This window comes from Condylura cristata, unplaced genomic scaffold, assembly GCF_000260355.1.
Source record: "Condylura cristata isolate star-nosed mole 26May11 unplaced genomic scaffold, ConCri1.0 scaffold00016, whole genome shotgun sequence".
In the NCBI taxonomy this organism is placed as follows: domain Eukaryota; kingdom Metazoa; phylum Chordata; class Mammalia; order Eulipotyphla; family Talpidae; genus Condylura; species Condylura cristata.
The window spans coordinates 6,821,836-6,840,364 of NW_004567117.1; the positions used below are offsets into that span (position 1 = coordinate 6,821,836).

The 18,529-nt window shown below is 36.1% G+C and overlaps 1 protein-coding gene across 1 annotated transcript in view; it reads left to right on the forward strand.

Moving 5' to 3' along the window:
• Positions 1–18,529, forward strand: part of L3MBTL4 (l(3)mbt-like 4 (Drosophila)) — a 346,888-nt gene that overhangs the window by 94,039 nt on the left and 234,320 nt on the right. Inside the window, exons 5-9 of the mRNA XM_012725775.1 lie at positions 12,462–12,566; positions 13,584–13,719; positions 15,485–15,576; positions 16,947–17,101; positions 18,154–18,230. Of these exons, the coding sequence (XP_012581229.1) occupies positions 12,462–12,566; positions 13,584–13,719; positions 15,485–15,576; positions 16,947–17,101; positions 18,154–18,230 (565 nt within the window). The remainder of the gene's footprint in view (positions 1–12,461; positions 12,567–13,583; positions 13,720–15,484; positions 15,577–16,946; positions 17,102–18,153; positions 18,231–18,529) is intronic.

Genomic DNA, 18,529 nt, shown 5'->3' on the forward strand with positions numbered 1-18,529 from the left:
TGGTAATATCTCTGTCAGGATTTTCTTTTCACTCAGTTACCCGTCACCTCAGGCAGATAGGTCTGACTGGAATCAGAGGACTCTGTGAAACCCCAGGTGGATGTGCTTCAGCACAGAGCCGCTCCCATGCTTGTCTGACTGAACCACACACCAACTAGTTTTTATCCCAGCTTTGAAGGCCTTTGTTTCCTCTCTTGCTACCTAAACTTCATAGATCTGTGTCCTCCATTTAGACCCTCCTCTTTCATGGGCTGTTGCATGATGCTGATAATTCAGTGTGCTGAGAGGTGATATTCAGACTGAGTGACCAGAAAGTATTGAAGGAATTTTGACAATAAAGGCCAATATGTATAATTGTAATTTATATAATTTGCTACTTAAATTATTTTCCTCAGAGCTTGAATGGAATGTAACAATGATTAAGACAAAACAACTGGATATTTTTTTTTTAAAGATTTATTTTTTAATGCATACAAGAGCTGAGGTGTAGGTTAGAGGCGCAGGGAAGTAGGGTTCAGCAGAGACAGAGTTGGGAGCAGAACAGGCAGATTGACTGAAATATACTGCTGAGGGGAGCAGCAGGCAAGACTTTATTAGAACCACTCTGTGATGTACATCGCTGACTTTTAGTCTATTTAATCAGAATGGCACATAATATCATTCATTCCTCAGGGACTATTGAAGAACTACACACACACACGTACATATAAGTATATGTATACGGTATATAGCACACTAGCATGTCTGACACAATTTACTTTATAAAATACAAGCAATTGCTTAAAATTATACTTCTTTCAGGTCCTTGTCTGCTTTCCCTAGAGCCTGGTGCCTGGCTTTTTTTTTTTTTTTTTTTTTTTTTTTTAATTCTGTGTGCTCAAGCTTCCCATTCATTCCAAAGAATAAGGGAGGCCCACTCTTGTTTGGTAATATCTCTGCCAGGATTTTCCTTGGTTTGACTGCAATAATGCTTGTGGCTGTCTTGCTCAGAGCCTGACCTACCATGCAAGCATTCTGATCTGCTTCCTGAGATCCAGAATGGGGGTTGGAGGAAAGGGAGTAAACTCTGAAACTACCCATTGCCGAGCTTTACCTGCTAGCTTGATTTTGGCACGTACTGGCATTCCAGAACTTTTGCTCTCTCCTTAAGATGTTATTCGTCCTGCCTTCACAGTTGATGACTCACTGACATTCATGATAAAAATGGAAACATTGCACACTTGAGCCCATTTCCCTTCTGAAATAAGAGAAATTTGTTACATAGACTTGAGGTTTCCACTTTTCCTCCCAATGCTTCCTTCAGTCTCATCTTCATAGTGGACATCTTTTACTGAAGGCTCTTGTATCATAATCTACCCCTCTTCTCATAAAACTTATTACTGTTTTGGAAACAAGTAACTTTGTGTCCCGAGGAGGTGTTAGAACCTCCCCAAAAGCACTTCCGGCCTTGTTCTGTTGGCTCCGAGTATTTAGGAGCTGGCTGGATTGAGGGCTGAGCTGCTGGGTGGGACCTGCATCTTCCAGGAGTGGTGGTTCAGGGAGGTGTATTTTTTTTTTCTTTTGGTTAACAGGAGCATAGAGGGTTACAAAAGATTCCTCATATAGAAGAGGCCTCTGTGGCTTAATTCTGAAATGGATTCAGTTACCACCAGTGTGGCTGAGCCCGTGAATATATAGGTCCTGCGAGGGAGCCACTCTAGCCTCTGTCTACTGCAGAGCAGGGGTCTGGGTCGAGGTGGTGGTGGTGGTGGTGGTGATAGGGTGTTACTGGGGATCTGCTGAGGGTCTCTGATGTAGAAGAAGGTCTGGTGAGGCCTAGATTTGGGCTCCAGTCTGCGGGAAGGAGCTACCTGCTGATTATCGAGGGAGATGCATGTCCCATTGCTGTTGTGGGCCCCAGTTAAAAGCTAGGCCATGCAAGGTTGTGATTTATGCCTCTGTCTGCTCCCAAGGAGCAATCAGAGTCATCCCTCAGAGTCAGAGGTGTTCGCCTAAGGAGAGGAGGGAGAGTGTTTGCTCAGAATACCCCTCAGACGTAGGGCAAGGCCCTGAGAGGCTCCAGGATAGGACTCTGTTCTGCTGGGAAGTGCTGCTGGCTGAGCACCCACTGCTTTGAGTTTTAAGGTAATTTCATTGGTGTTTAACAGTCCTGGGGGGTGTGGGGGGATCTTTAAAGCTGTGTGCATTATATTCAGATATTTGGTTGGGGTTAAATCAAGGGCAGAAGAGGAAGTGTGTTTTAAAACTAGAATGTAGCCTTACACCATGCAGTCATTTAAGCTGATTAATTGCTGGAACTCTAAAGAACAGCAAATTCCCATTCATGATCATTTCTCATATTCTCTAAAGTTCCAAGTTCTGGGGCAAAACTGAAGGTACATCCTGCTCTTGTGGCTCAGATACTTTTCCTATTCTTGGAATCTACTTCTCTGAAATGATGTGATTCAGAGTTCTGGGAGTAGGGGTGCTATGAAGTAGTTGAGCAGATCTGAAGTGCTAGAGCCCAGCAATCATATGAGGGCTGCTGTTCTTGGAGGGGCTTGAATCCCCTCTGAAGACTGCTTATCTGCATTTCCAGCTGGAAGCTGAAGTCCTATTCAAAAGGAAGAGAAATTAAAAGAATAAAATAATGTCATTCAGAATTGAGTGTAGACAGTTTCCACAACCTTTCTGTTTTCGTTAAAGGAAATTTATGTTGTGATACCCTTGTCTTTATTGAGATTAAAAAAAAACAAAACAACTTATGGCATTTTTCACTGAGCATAATCCTTTTCCGCTTCATCCATGTTACTGCAAATAGCTTTGTGTTTATCTTTTTTGATACATGGGTGGGAATTTTATGGGGGACTACTCCTGAGAGGAGAAAGCAAACACTGTACAAAAAAAGAATGCTGTAAAATATATATATATATATATATATATATATATATATAAAGTTGTGGCTTTGTTCTTTCAGACAGTTGACTCCACTGAGTGATGATCAGTGAATTTTCAGATACCTGTAGCCATTATTGAAAAAGTTCTTGGTCTTCCTCCAACCACAGGGCTCTGGCTTCCTCTGCCAGGCAAAGGGTGCCCAATGTGCCCAGCTCATTTGTGGAGGGTGATCACACAAATGGTAACAGAAGATGTTCCTTGCTTTACTTCCAGCAGTAACATTTAACCGGAGGAGAATACACAGAGTTCAGCCATTCAGGATGAGTCTGAACCACCACCGGTGGTTAGGGTGGTTAGCTGAGACCAGGATAGAATGCACCAGAGAGGACTGGGAGATTTTAATCCCAGGAATACTGAAACAATGGATTATATACACTTGTCCCTGCACTGTTTACAATAGCCATATTATGGAAACAACCTAACCATCTCTGATGAGGGAATAAAGATGATAAAGCAACATGGATAAAACCCCACCTTAAGTCCAAAGGAGGAGGATTGCACTCTTATGTGGAATATAAAGTAACAAAACAAGAGAACAGACCAAACAAAGCAACACTAGAAAGCTAAGCACACAACTGAAGCTACTAAAGGGAGAGGGTGGGGGTAGAGGGGCAGTGGACTGTGTGTGGGACATGCTTTAGGATGGGCGGTGTGGCCCGATGACTTACATTTGAAGCTGTGTGAACTGATAACCCCTAAATTATAAACACTGTTATCAACCAGTGTTACTTCCATTAAAACACTACAATTATAAAAAGAAAGTTTTCTCTTGGTGATCTTTATCTTATTTTTTCTTTGTTATAAATATCTTTGTTATTCTAAAGCTCTATTACATTCAGTAGTATTTCACTCAATTTGGTATGTGCTTTATTTTCATTTCTGACACTATAATTCAGTCAGTAGTTAGTTTAGGGTAACTGGAGGTTTCTATTTCACTAACAGTAGGTCAGTAGGTTCCAAGGAAAGGTAGCTTTTGCATTACATTCCCTGACTTACTAAATAAAGTATACTTTGGTTGTGCCATGAATTCTGAATTCTCTATTTGTGGCAAGCCTCTTGGTGTGATCTTGGCAGCAGTTTAGAATTCAGAATAAATCTATGAAAAAATGTTCAAAATAACAAGGAAGTAGTCTCTAAAATGAGAGTTTAAAAATACACAATCAGCCATCCTTCACTGCCATCTTAAGTGAAGCCTTGTAGCCAGTTATGTTTAATTATGTAGGTGATGATTTTTCCCCATTAGCCTAACAAATAGAAGGCAAAAATAGGAGTTACTTTGAAAAAGCAGAATTTGAAGCATGCCTTGCTGCCTGGCCTGTGTATCCAGGATGAACAGCTGCAGTGAACTGCTGTGTTCTGCTTATTGGCATCTCCTAAATGTGTTATTTAGTCAGTGGATTGATTAATGACACATTCCTTAAAGGACAGCCGCCTGGCTCTTCATCTTATTTTAGGTCTTAGGTCTCTTTGACCATCTAATGAAAGCTATTGTTAATCTTTTTAAAGACATGCTTATACCATTTGCACACAAATTTTATATATAATTCCAGTTTTCTAGATTCCTTGAAGACATCATCTATCCTACACCCCCCATGCTCCATCATTAAAAATACTACATTGGCCTTCCCTGGGTTAAAGCACAGCACTGTAAGCGAGCTGCAGCCGCTTCAATATGAGTTCCATCACTGGCCCCAAAGGTGACCCACATGGCATAGCAGACCTCTCCTAACCCGCCTGCTACTCCCCTTAGTAGTGTACTTTGTCGGTCTGCCTGTTCTGCTCCCCACTGTGTTTCTGGTGAATCCTCTCACAGCCTCTGTACCTCTGGCCTGTACCCCAGTTCTGGATGCATAAATAAATAAATCTTTTTTTAAAAATAATACAGTACATTTTTACATCATTTTGTGCAATTTTCCATCTCCATTGTAATCCCCTTGGGGTTCCCATCAGCAAATCACCCATATGCCATCACCATAGTCCAGTGCATTTCTCTCCCCCCAATGTTTGACACCCCATCACCCACTCCATCCCCATAAAATGCTCTGGTATATAGCTGTTCATTATTATTATTATTTTCTCACCTGGTCCATTATACTCCTGCTATGAGTGAAACCATCCAGTATTTTAGTATTTTTCGTTTTCCTTCTGGCTTATTGCACTAAGCTTGATCTTTTCCAGCTCCATCTATGTTGCTGCAAAAAGCATGTGTTTATTTATTTATTTATTTTTGGTTGATGAGTACTATTCCATTGTGTATATGTACCGCATCTTTTTAATATAGTCATCCACTTTTGGACATTTGGGTTGTTTCCATGTCTTTCCAATTTTAAATAAAGCAGCAATAAACATGGGGGTGCAGGTATCTTTTTGAATTAGTGTTTTTGTGTCTTTTGGATAGATACGTAGGATTGGGATTGCTGGGTCATATGGAAGCTCCATGTTTAGCAGTTTGAGGAACCTCCAAACAGTTTTCCATAGTGGTTGTACTAGTTTGCATTCCCACCAGCAGTGCAGGAGAGTTCCTTTTTAAATAAATCTTCTTAAAAAAAACTACATTAAGGTGTAGATTAAAGAATAGGGGGGAAATTTGTGTATGTTTGTGAGTGTGACTATCTAGGTATACATTTATTTTTTCAGTTCTTCATTTTCCCTGTTATTATGATAGAGATAATCAGAAGATGGTTTTAATTTTCTTGGCGAAGTCCACTGTTAGTTTAGCTGAAAAATCAAAAAGGCTTTCATAGTCTGCAAGTATCTTTCAATGAAAGAAATCCATGTTATTCCTCATGATAAGACACTTATGAAAAAATTCATTGTAAGATAACCTGGAAGAACAATGAAGCAATCATAAAGTGGATATAGAATGTAACTATGTGTAAAATTCTTGAAGGTGTCAGTATATGTTGATAACATTATAAAACTAAAGATTATCACATTATGGGAAATCTGGAAATTTATTCCAAGCCTGAAAACTGGGTATCAGTTAAAATTCTTGCCTCACTCTGGATCCTCTAAATCCAGCCAGTTGTCAGGTACAGTCTTTTTTTTTTTTTTTCGAACCTCCTAAACAGGTATGAATCTGGCTTTGCGTGACATTTACTTCTCTCGCTCTGCACCTGAGATCTTCATTATCTGCTGTCCAGGCTCTTGGAGCTTGACAAAATGTAATATAGAGTTGTAGTTAAGCATACGTGCTAAAACTTGCATTCTAAATCAAAATTTTCTGCTAACTACAAGTACTCAAGGAGCATTTGTGAATGAATGCCTCTGAGCCTCTCTTTCCTCACATGTGAAGTGGGAATGTAACAATTCCAGTACAGAGGATTTTGAGGTTTAAATTTGCTGAGTTAGAGGCTATTCATGGTACATGAAGAATTCTCAGCTATTGCTAGATACCAGAAGTCTCCTTACCAATCTTTCCTATTCCTAGTTTTACTGTTTTTCTAATTTACCATACTGCCATGTAATAAGATCTTTATTAAATACCAGATTTTTTTTTCTCTCCATTGCTTTTGCTGATACTTCATCAGCTAATATAAACTAAAAGGTCCTTAACAGGACATCGAGATTTTTCATGACCTGTGTGTACCCTACCTGCTTTCCTAATAGAACCATGCTGTGGTCGTATGTGTTATATGTGTATTGATTAAAAAAAAAAGAAAAAAATTCAAAAATCCTAACAAGACAGAGATTATAAAACTGAGAGGCTTTCCATCTGCTGGTTCATTTCTCTAGACAAATCACACAAAATAATTTGCTGTGTATACTTCCAAATGTGTATATATGTAATTATGAAGATTTATGGATAATGTTCATATAAATAGTGATTTTACTTGCCCAGTGTTTGCTTTTTGTCTACCATTATTTTGTAGCTATCATGCCACCCCAAAATTCCAGATATGTGTCTTTATTTTTTTACTAACTTCATTATACTCTGTTGTATTGCATCTGTTTTCTTGTTATCTATAATTCTTTTTGTATAGGGTATTGTGGTATAAGTATAGTTCAGCTTTTCTTCCCAAATGCATAGCCATGTATTTTAGAGCTATTTATATTTACAAGTTAAGGTGCTACCTTTATTCTATAGTAAATTTTCATATATAGGGTATGATATTCTTCCTGAACACTGTATTCAAACAGTTGATATCGGGGTATAATTTAATGACTATAGAGCACATTCTCAGATCATCCATTTCAGATATTTTAAAAACTCATTATTTTAAATTATAAAATAAGAGTTTAAAACCTATGAAGTCTTAAATCACAGATTGAATTGTTGCTCACAGCTTTCCAGTCACCCATACATTAAAGGCAGGCACACACTGCAGTCTCTGGCACTTTATATAGTCTTTTGTACTTTAGTTTCCTCATCTGTAAAATGTACATATTAACTAATAGCCTTTTCATTAGATTTTCATGACAATTTAAAAGGTCCTTATAACAGTGTCTGACCCAGAGCTAAGTGAACACATGTGCTTGTTGATGCTTGTATATTTTATATATATTTTATATATGTTATTATACACATACACACATATATAATTGTGGTTATTTTAAATCAAACATAAACTCAGATTCCATTCATTTCATCAGATAATAAGTCAATATGAATGTCACTCAAAGCCTGAAAGTTTAACTCTATCTTAACAAAGAGCTGTGTATCATCAGATTTAAATTCCCTATGTTCAAGTTGTTTGTTATAGCTTGTCCACAAGACTTCCCTGATGATTTTCTTTTCACATTTAAAACTGTTGTATTTTAGCTTTAAAGATACACACTGAGAACATTAAGATTATGAAGATGTTGTAGAGATACCATTTAAACATGCTAATGAAATCATGACAGTGGCCTTTGGTGTTATAGGAAATTTTGTTTAATGATCTTCATGTAAGATTTCTACAAACACTTTCCCGTTTGACATGAAACCTGTGAAGCTTTGGAAATCAGAGGGAGGTCTGCTGCTTTTCCCAGTTCTTTGGATAGTAGACTAAAAACGTACCTTAATAGCTATGATTCTGATGCAGCCCCAGTTTCCCTCATTTCTTTCAACATTGAATTAAGATCAGAAGAATGTTGCTGACTGACAACTCCTGTTATAGAATAAAATACATAGAATAAAATTACTGTGGACATTCAGATAGTCTGTCCCTTACACATGAATACTCTTCTGTAACCCATAGCTACTTGATGCTCTTTTAGAACCCAGGCTACACCCTTCTGCAGTCTGGATAGTGATGCAGACACAACCATTTAGAAGCATTATCTTTTTGCTCTTGTTACGGGGTTCTCAGAGATAAACAGCAAAATAACTAACTTTTCATCCCTATTGATTGAATGTCTGAGAGATGTTCACACTGCATGTTTATGACGTTGTGTATTCATGCAGAAAAGATTCGCTGACATCGACACAAATGAGTGTTCTTACACATCATTCATAAAGGAATTTTTGCTAGTGACTTGCCTGCTTTTGTGTAGGAATGGTGGTTTTCCTTCCTAATTGTCAAATTTATTTTATAAAAGATTTATTATTTATGCATTCAGAACTGGGGTACAGGCCAGAGTTGCAGGGGCAGTGAGAGGATTAACCAGAGACAGAGTGGGGAGCAGAACAGGCATATCAATGAAGTACACTGCTGAGGGGAGCAATGGGCAAGACTGGAGAGGTCTGCCATGCCATGTGGGTCACCTCTGGGCCCGGGGATGAAACATGCACTAAAGCCACTGGCTTAGCTTGCAGTGCTGTGTTCTAACGAGCTGCACCACCAGGAAGGGCTCTTTATTTTATTTTAAATTGTTGTTTATAATTTGTATCTGAGGTACCTGAGATTTTCATCATTTGTGACACAATTAATCAAAAATACCAAAAATAGAAAATCATTTTGATACTTTTCTGAGAGAAGAAAATAATGAAACAAAATAACTTCTATGCCCAAGAGGACCAGGTGCTCCCTTGGAAATGTGTCTAGGGTCTTCCATAAGCTCAAACCAAGTTTTGCTTTACCAATTTGGTTACCATATTGTCCCTTTTTGTAGAACAAGTAGTTGGGAGACTTTCAGATCAAAGTCTTCGGTCTTGAGTTTATTTTTCTATAAAAGCATTTTTTAGGTTTACAAACTTGGTTTTATTTCTTTATGACTGCTTTTAATGTAATGGACTTAATGTTTAAATTTAATGATTTCAGTTTTCTTTTTCATTATGAAACACTTATAAGCATAGCTATCATAGACTCATAAAATACAAGATTTTTAGAAAGGAAAATTTAAATATGCTATATATAAATCATTGAATAAAAAAGAGATCATTGAAAACAATGATATTTCATGCTAAAATGAATAGCTTGGTTTTCACTTGAAACCCTCCAAAGAATGCTATGATATGTAAGTCATCATAGTGTTCTTGCAACATTATATAAAGCTCCCAAATGTTCAATTGAGCAACCATTTGAAATGCTGACAAGTTAACATTGATCATCCTAACTCCCAGCTGTGAATTATTGCCAGTGTCTTGAATTTATCATTCATTTGTAATAAGACAATGTAGTGTGCTCAACATAATACCATTTTCTTCCCATACTCACTTGGCATTTTTCAGTTCTGCAAAAATATGGAAATGTTCTCTCAGTTTCTGTAGCTTCTTAAGTTACCTTTCAGCATTACAGGTTTTGTGGTATCTCTTCCCTTCTTTCCTTTTTTATTAGTGTTGTGAGTATATGTGTATAGGTATATGGTGCTTTTGAAGTTAACCAAGAAATTTTAAAGCATTGAACAGGATGTGGTCCCACAAAACTCCTTGATTACAATCTGCTGGCAAGCAGTGTATGTGAGAAGGAGCATGGCAAATTTGAACATGCACATGACATTTAATTTTGTAGAAATAATATTCCTGAGAAGTCATTCATTCTTGGTATTTCTTTTTGGTTTTTGACATATTTTAAGCTTTACCTTGGAAGCATTTAAAATAATCTGTGAACATAAGAAAATTTTAATGACATTTTACAAGCCAATTCATATGAAAAAGTCATGCACTCAAATATGGAAGGTTAAATAAGGTACCCATACACTGTGGAGTATAATGGAGTATAATACAGCTGTGTAAAATTTGTGGGCAGTTACTGTGACCTGATATGGAGGGGTTTCCAGGGAACATTAGAAAGTGAAAAAAAAAAAAAAAAGTGGAAAACATCATAAAGTGTATGCTGCCTTTTAGGTAAACAAGAAGTAAAAAATAAGATAAGAGCACACAAATAGATTATTATCTTTACACAAAGATAATAAAAAAAGGATTAAGCCAGAACAATGAGGTTTATAAACTACAGGAGATAGTGTGAACTTGGGATGGGTAGGATATGGGAAGAAGAGACACTACTTTGAGTACAATTTATGTAACTTTAACTTTGGGAATCTGTCAATATTTACTTAAAAAGTAAATATATTAGCAGATAAAAATCACAAAGAGGTGAAAGCAACATGAGGCCAATGGACTCAGTTATTTTAAATGAATACCATATCCACATTGAGAAAAAAAGATTGAATCAAAGTAATTTATGAACATGTTTTTCTTTTAAATATTTATTTATTTATGTATGCAGAACTGGGGTACAGGCCAGAGGTACAGGGGGGAGGTGAGAGGATTCACCAGAGACAGTGGAGAGCAGAACAAGCCGACTGAAGAAGAACACTGCTGAGGGGAGCAGCGGGCGGGTCAGGAGAGGTCTGCTGTGCCATGTGCGTCAGCTCTGGGTTGGGAGATCGAAACTATGCTAAAGTGGCTTTTGCTTTTTAGTGTTGTGTTTTAACCCACTGCTCCACCAGGGAGGGCTCTGAACATATTTTTAAGTTATATACCTCATTTATGGATTGATTGTTTACAGAAGAAGGCAATATCATTGCAGACAAATAATGAGCTCTTTTTGTAGGTTTGTTTATTATAGCACTGTGAGTGAAAGAGTTCTGATATAATTATATATATGTGGGTGTGAGTGTGTGTGTATTATAGGATTTATTACATGAATAAGTGTATTGACCTTGTTAGAGGTGAAATACAAAAAATGTATGGAAAAACGCACAATAAAACCTATGAACCCTATGATCATGGATTAGATTTAGATATGTATTGATGTTTTATAAAAGCTATATATGTTTATGCATGGATATGTCTATACATTTTGTTTGTAACTATACAGTGACAGAATTAAATCACTGTGGTTGAATAATAAGTGATATGGATATGATATGTCTTCATGTGCAATATCCTGAGAGGGACTTATCGTCATCCATGTACTATACTTGCAAAAAAAAAAAAACAAAAACAAATGTATAACCTGAATCTCTTCGTGGGGACACATCACACAATCGAAAATGAGAAAGTTTCCTTTTAAATAATGGAGAAGGGAGAAGAACTATGTTCTTTTAAAATGTTGGTATTAAAGAAGATACATGCTATGGAAAGACTGAAGAAAATAAGTCAACTAAATTGAATATATAACCCTAATTGAATGCTGTTTTGGATAATGAAATGGTACAATAACTGGAAAAAACAGAAGATAAATGGAAAATTAGTTAAAAGGGTTATGTAAATGTTGAATTTCTAGAGTTAAGAAGTGATCTATGGTTACTGAAGGGAGTGTTCCTACTAGGTGAAACATGATTGATTCAGAAAACATTTACATATGTTTTATACCCTTAAAAAAAACAACGTTTTAAATCAAGTGTTTGAGTGTTTGTGTTTAATTGTGTTACCCCAATAAACACAATTTCCAAAATGATTATATGAAATGGAGAAAAGAAAAAGTTCTTGAATTAGAATGCCCAAGATGATAAAGATAGGACATATTATAAGTGAATACAACCTGTTTTACTGGCATTTTTTTTTCATGAACAGAACACAAGGCCAGAAATAGGTCCACAGATATTTAGAAAAATGATAGAACAGTGTTAACTTTGCATACCAATAAAATTATCTACTACTAGAAACCCTTCTGAGTATTTTTTTCTCCCGTATAAATAAAAGATTCCCTTCCTCACTGTAGAAAGTTAATTCCAAAGGCAATGTAGATTTAAATAAGAACAAAAAGTTTGAAAAGAACACTATGGGAACATCTGTGTAGGTACTCAGTTGTCAGGGATTTCTGGCCTGATATGCAAACTCTACAGGAAATAATCTATTTTACTACAAAATTTTAAAGAACAAAATTCTCTCCAACAATGTCACTACAAACAAACTGAAGACAAGTCACAGGTCAGGAATAGGTAATCATAGTAATAAACAAAGGGTTGTTTCAGAGAACAGAAGGAGTTTTTCAAATTAAAAAAAGGACAAATGGGTATGAGGGATAAAATGGGAAGTTCTCAGAATGTTTAGCACAATATGATCACACCATCTTTCAGGCCCTCTATTTTTAGCTGTATTACTGAACTTCCAAACTATTGTAGTAAGTTGTTGATATGAGTGGCCACACTAAGTGTTTTAATATCAGGTTGTGAAGACATTTCAGTGACTAATGTTATATCATGATATTGTTTAGGACCAGTCCTTTCCAGAGCATGAAAATGGTTTTCAGATTGGAATGAGATTAGAAGGCATTGACCCCCGACATCCATCTATATTTTGTGTGCTTTCTGTAGCGGAGGTAAGAGATCATGTTATTGTCTTGGGCTACTTGCACAGTGACAGAAGAGAATTTTCTATAGAATAACAAATTTGAGTACATTCTGTTACAGACATGTTTCTGTAATTATAACTTTATTAGTTAAGAGTGATACATGTTTTTTAATGAACTCTTACCTTCTCTGAAGATTGATTTTCAACAACTACTTCAAATGTAATGGTTAGTATGGATTTCATTGGTAAAGTTTTCATTTGACATTGATTAACCATTAACAAACCATAAGTTTGTTTTTTTCTATTAAAAGGAATCATTATTCAAGTTTTAGATGAACTGATGAGAAATGCGTATGAAAAGTATCTCTGTATATACATATATATATTGATTACACATATAAATACATGCATTTAATGAAAATTATGTAGTAAAGAGCAATTGATGAAAGTAAATGATTTATAAAATGTAGTATTTACAAGAAATTATTTTCTTAAATTGACAAAAATATTTGTTTTTTAATAATACTGAACACAAAACAATTTACTTAATTTACTCTCTGATTGTAGTTCTTAAACGTGTATAGCATGACTAGAAGAAATGTTTCTCTGTCTGCGTTACTTCCTTTATTGTATATGCTGGATCCAGTGTTGGAATTAAAATAGTGATACCTATTTTAGTTTTGTTCTATACCTTATTTTATATTGTCTTGGGATATGAATATAAGCCCAGTAACTTGAGGTAGGGTTTCACAAAGTAATATTTGATAGGTATTGAATTGATAAATAAGCTCTATTAATGCACATGCAAAGTGACATCAGATTTCTAGCCTGAGTAAAAGTATAACTTTTTTGCAGGAAAAAGAGTACAATACTTGAAAGACTTCATTTAGTCAGCATTTTTTCTTCTTCAGATGTTACCTATAGGTCAAAATTCAAACATATTTGGTTGGAAAGACTGATTCATACACATTGATGGTGCTCATCAAATATATTTCTTAGTTTGTGTTTATCATAAATGCATGAATGATTGCAATTCCTTTTGCAGGTGTGTGGTTATCGACTAAGACTTCATTTTGATGGTTATTTAAGCTGCTATGATTTTTGGACCAATGCTGGGTCCCCTGACATTCATCCAGTAGGGTGGTGTGAAAAGACCAAGCATGAATTGCACATACCTAAGGGTAAGCTGGGATGGAAAGGGAGTTTTATTTTAACAACATTTCATGAAATACTAGCACGTAAGACTAGTGCAAATTGATTTTCAAAGTGAAAGTTGATTCACAAAAAAGCAGGAGGAATACAAGGATACCATTCTTAGAAATAAATAAATGTCTTGGAAAGACAAGCATCAGTGAATATGTAAATGAAACATTCTGATAAACTATCTGGGATAGAAATAAATTCTTATGAGAATATTTTATTTTACATTAAGTTTATTAAAGCTTAGGAAGAATGAAGGAAACAAATGTTTACATCATGATTAAAATGAAATACCCCAATCTTCAATACTATTAGATGAGGAAACTTGATTCATTGCGTGTAATTTGTTTCAAGCAGAAATCATGGGAAACAAGGAATTGTGATCCCTGAAAACTATTTCATTTTGTGCTCTTCTGTTGGAAATTAGAAATCTCCTAATCTTTTGTTAATGCTAGAGAAGCCTGGAACCGACAAATGTGACTAAAGCCTGTATTATTTGCTGTGTTCTGGTGAGGTGAGAGCTTGATCAACTGAGGTATCAGTGTTCCTGTTGCACAGACAAACTTCTATATAAGATCTTCTGTTTGAATGTTAGTCCATTCAGTGACTATGTTAACCTTAAAGTCAGCATATTCTTAATATATTCTTTTATCAGTAACTGACTCAGGTTTTCCTTTGGGATCTGTTGCTGAGGCTAAAGGTTTGAGTCCCTAAAGATTCCTGAATTTTGTGGAGGATACTAATAGGTCACTCATTCAGTAGATAGTTATTTGCAGGCACTGGAGACACAGCAGTGAGTAAAATAAACCATCTGTCTTCATGGAGCTTTTATTCTAGAGGGGAGATGAATAATAAATAGGGATAGAGATCTGGTGTCAGGCAGTGACAGGGTTAGAGGGCTAAGAGTGGTCACAGGGGTGTGCTCTTTTACAGTGTGGTAAAGAAAGGACTGAGAAGATGACAGCTGACAGTGAGGAAATGAGAGTGCATAGAATGTGTCTCCCTGGGTAAGAGCACTGTCAGAGAGAGAAGCAAGAGTAGGTGTCCCAGGACCAGAGTGTGCTTTATGCAATGGAGGAAACAGAGAAGCAAGAAGAAGGAGGTAGGAGGTGGAGTTAGAGATGCAGTCATGACCTGATGGCTGTGTGAGAAGTTTTAGTCTCTGTTTAATACTCGATCAGAAAGTATTATTATTGAGTCCATTTTATTTGGGTCAACACCAGGTGAGCCACTTCAGGACACATGAATGGGAATCCTATGACACCAAGGAGCTCGAAGCGGGGGCTGCCTGATGCTGTCTGATTGGCAGAGGGCTTTCTGTAATATGCCTCACGCATCTGGCACCATGGATTGTTGCATCATCTGGACAGTGGATTGTCTTGGTGAAATGGCTTTGTGAAGAGCAGTGATGGACAGAGAGAGGAACTTCTGTCTTTTCCCTTTGTTCAGTTTGGATAGTTGTAATGGGAGACTAGACTCCCGACAAACCATTGGTGTTGTGACCATTCCTTATCTTAATAAATTTTAAAAAATGTAGAGAATGAAATGCATGAAGGGAAATCACATTCAGCAGTTTTGAAATTCTTACATTAAATAACATTGAAACAACTTAAGAGATTTTAATTTATTTTTTGTAATCTTCTAAAGGTTTGAATTTCTGACAAGACTGAATAAAAATAAGGATATTTAATATGTATGTGTTTATATCTTGTGGGTATTTTGAGCAGTACATACTTTTTTTTTTAGGTTATAGAAAAGATAAATTTGTTTGGATGAATTACTTGAAGGCCTGCAAATTGCAAAATGCTCCCAAGAAATTATTCAGAAATAGAAGTTCTGTAAGTATTTTCTTCTTCAGTATAAATCAGATTTTCCTTGAGCTCACATTCCTTAAAGTCCTCTGTGTACTCTCTTGTATTTTAACTTCTAGGGACTCCTTAGTAGCCTTTGAGTTTTCTCACTTAGTTGAGTGGTTTTCTATACCATTTATTTTTTTTTTTTCTGTTTTGCTTTAAATTTAGCATTATTGTTTTGAGAATAGTAGATAACTCTGGTAGACTTTGAATGTATCTAGCTTAATTGTATTGAAGTATAATGGGAATCAGGGTAACATTTCATACAGATTCTAGGGACTGGGTAAGAACACAGTGCTCCTTATGCCTCCTGTGCCCCCAGAAAGCTGACATGCCTTCAGTAGAGAATGAGAATGAGCTGCAGTTCTCAATGTCCTCTGAGTCATTCTCTCAGACTAGCTGAAGACACAAATCAGGGAAGGGAACTTGAAGCCTTGGGCCCTGGGATGGCCTTGCCTCCTGCTACATCACAGAAAATTCACCCCACTCCTGGACATTTTAGTGTCCTGATTTTGAAATACATATTATACAACTACTGATGTTTTACAGTCCTCATGGGATTGTATCAAGGAAAGAGACTTTTCGAAATGTAAAATTGCATTCAAATGTAATATGCTAAAGTAAAAAAAAATCAGGTTCAGTTAGTGAGTCAAAAATCCTATTGTAGTCCCCATGTGTTCTATGCATTTCTAAATAAATCTTAGGACTGGCTAGAGGTAGTTTATTAGAAGTGGGGTTTTGTTATTGCAAATCATAATCCATGGTATTTTTAATGCAAAAAATAGTGCAGACACTAAAAATAGCATTTAAATTATTTTCAACTCTAATTTTATTCATGTTTGCTGCATGTGTTTCCTAAATATTGAGAAAACCAGTATTTTCATATTGGATCAAAGTAAATGATAATTTTGGTGTTAGAAGTGCTGTCTTTACTGCTTTTCCAAATAGTGGTATTGGAAACTATTCAGAAGCCTTTGGAGGACTGAGACATTATCTAATACTACAATATTTAATAAATATTGCATTTTAAAATTAATACAACTTACTTGAAGAACTGAAGAAGGAAAATGACTATGATAAGGGTAATAAAACTAAACTGCACAAGGAGAAAATAATCACTTAAAAGCTCGTTTCCAGGTCTTTGCTATGAATGTAAACTTGAAAATGGTTTGTTGGGGGTATTTTTACTAGCATTTGCTTCATTCAGGCGGGTAAGTGTTGACACCCTGTAGTCTTTTCTCATTCTGTACATCATAGAAACTTTGACAGTGGCTCAGTCCTGTTTGGTGTCCTGTTTTTATTTATTTATTTATTTATTTATTTATTTGTCCCTCTTCCCTCTGGTGCTGTGTTAGAATGGGCCAGTGCCAAAAGAATTTCAGGTTGGAATGAAGCTGGAGGCTGTCGACAGGAAGAACCCCTCCTTGGTGTGTGTGGCAACCATAGCAGATATTGTTGAAGATCGCTTACTAGTGCATTTTGACAACTGGGATGATAGTTACGATTACTGGTGAGATACCAATGTGCGTTTTATTTTTGTGTGTTCTTGTTTGGTGTTAAAACTTTATTTAATTCCGGTACTGTTTAATATTAACAAACATCAGGAATTCAGTGAATAATTTTTCACTACCTTCCTCCCCGACATGAACTGCTGAATGAAAGAACACAAAGAAACTTTCTGGGAAAGGTTAACTAACGAGGCTTCATGTACCAGTTCAGACACTTCACTATATTGTGTGTAGCCTTACAGGAAACATTTCTGTGTAGAGAAAGTTGAGAATTTACAGTATTACTTTTCCTGATAAATGTTGAACTTAGAGTATCATATTTGCACAAGGGAAGATTCAGGTGCAATGGAATAAATTATTTGAAAATCCTGGTGGGGGAACAAAGAAAATGTATGCTGTAAAGCCATTGAACTATCATTGCGTGAGTAAAAAATATTTTCTGAGCAAAAACCTGAAATATGGAAAAGGGAATGACAAAAATAATTTTTGTAGTGTTTTTTCATTGTATGTACTGAATAACCTTGTCTGAAGTGGTGGTTCATTATGGGCCTGAAAGGGGAGGGGGGTCTTGTTATCCTCTTTGCATCAAGAAGCAGAACATAACATTAATTATTGATAGGATATGTGTCTTAGGAAGAATTGTCTGGATATTGTGAAGAGGAGAGAAAGAAAATAATTAGTCATAAGGAGTCTGATTGGGCTAGCCTTTAAAATTTGGAATAGCTTAGTCATATTTTTCCTTGCTGTTGGCAAGAAGGGGTAAAAAGAGACTTGCTAAAATATTTAGTCTTTGAGGCTGTCACTGGCAGATCAGGTCCTAGTCAAATACATATTTTTAACATTTTTAAATTAACAAAAAATGCAACAGTAGTTTTGTGACTCAGCTTATAAAACATAGTCATAAAAATTACTCTAATTTTAGCAATAAGAACATGTTTTAGCTGTGAGATAATATTCCTCAGGTATCTTTTAATATGCAGAATGGTCATTATTTTGGGATTCTCTCTCTAGACTTGAATAATATGGGCTCTAAAATAGATAACTGTTTTTCCAGGTGTGACGTCAATAGTCCTTATGTCCAGCCAGTTGGCTGGTGTCAAGAGACTGGAAGAACTCTAATAGCACCCCAAGGTAAATGAACCGACTGGGTTTTCTTGGAAGTTACCCCTGTGTGAGTGGCAGTGCCTATTCTTGTTTTTATTTATGCAAATCACATTGCAATATAAGCTGTATAAAATACTGTCCTAGCTCCTGTTGACCTAAATGCCTTAAGTCTGTACACCCTTCCCCATAGTGAAAATAATACTCTCTTTATAAAGATGTATTAGCTGGTCATTATAACAAGGGTTACAAAGATGTTTCAGCTAACAAATTTAGTACTGTTGCTGTGGATCAACTTTTAAAACAAGCTGTTTCTAGCTACGTAATTT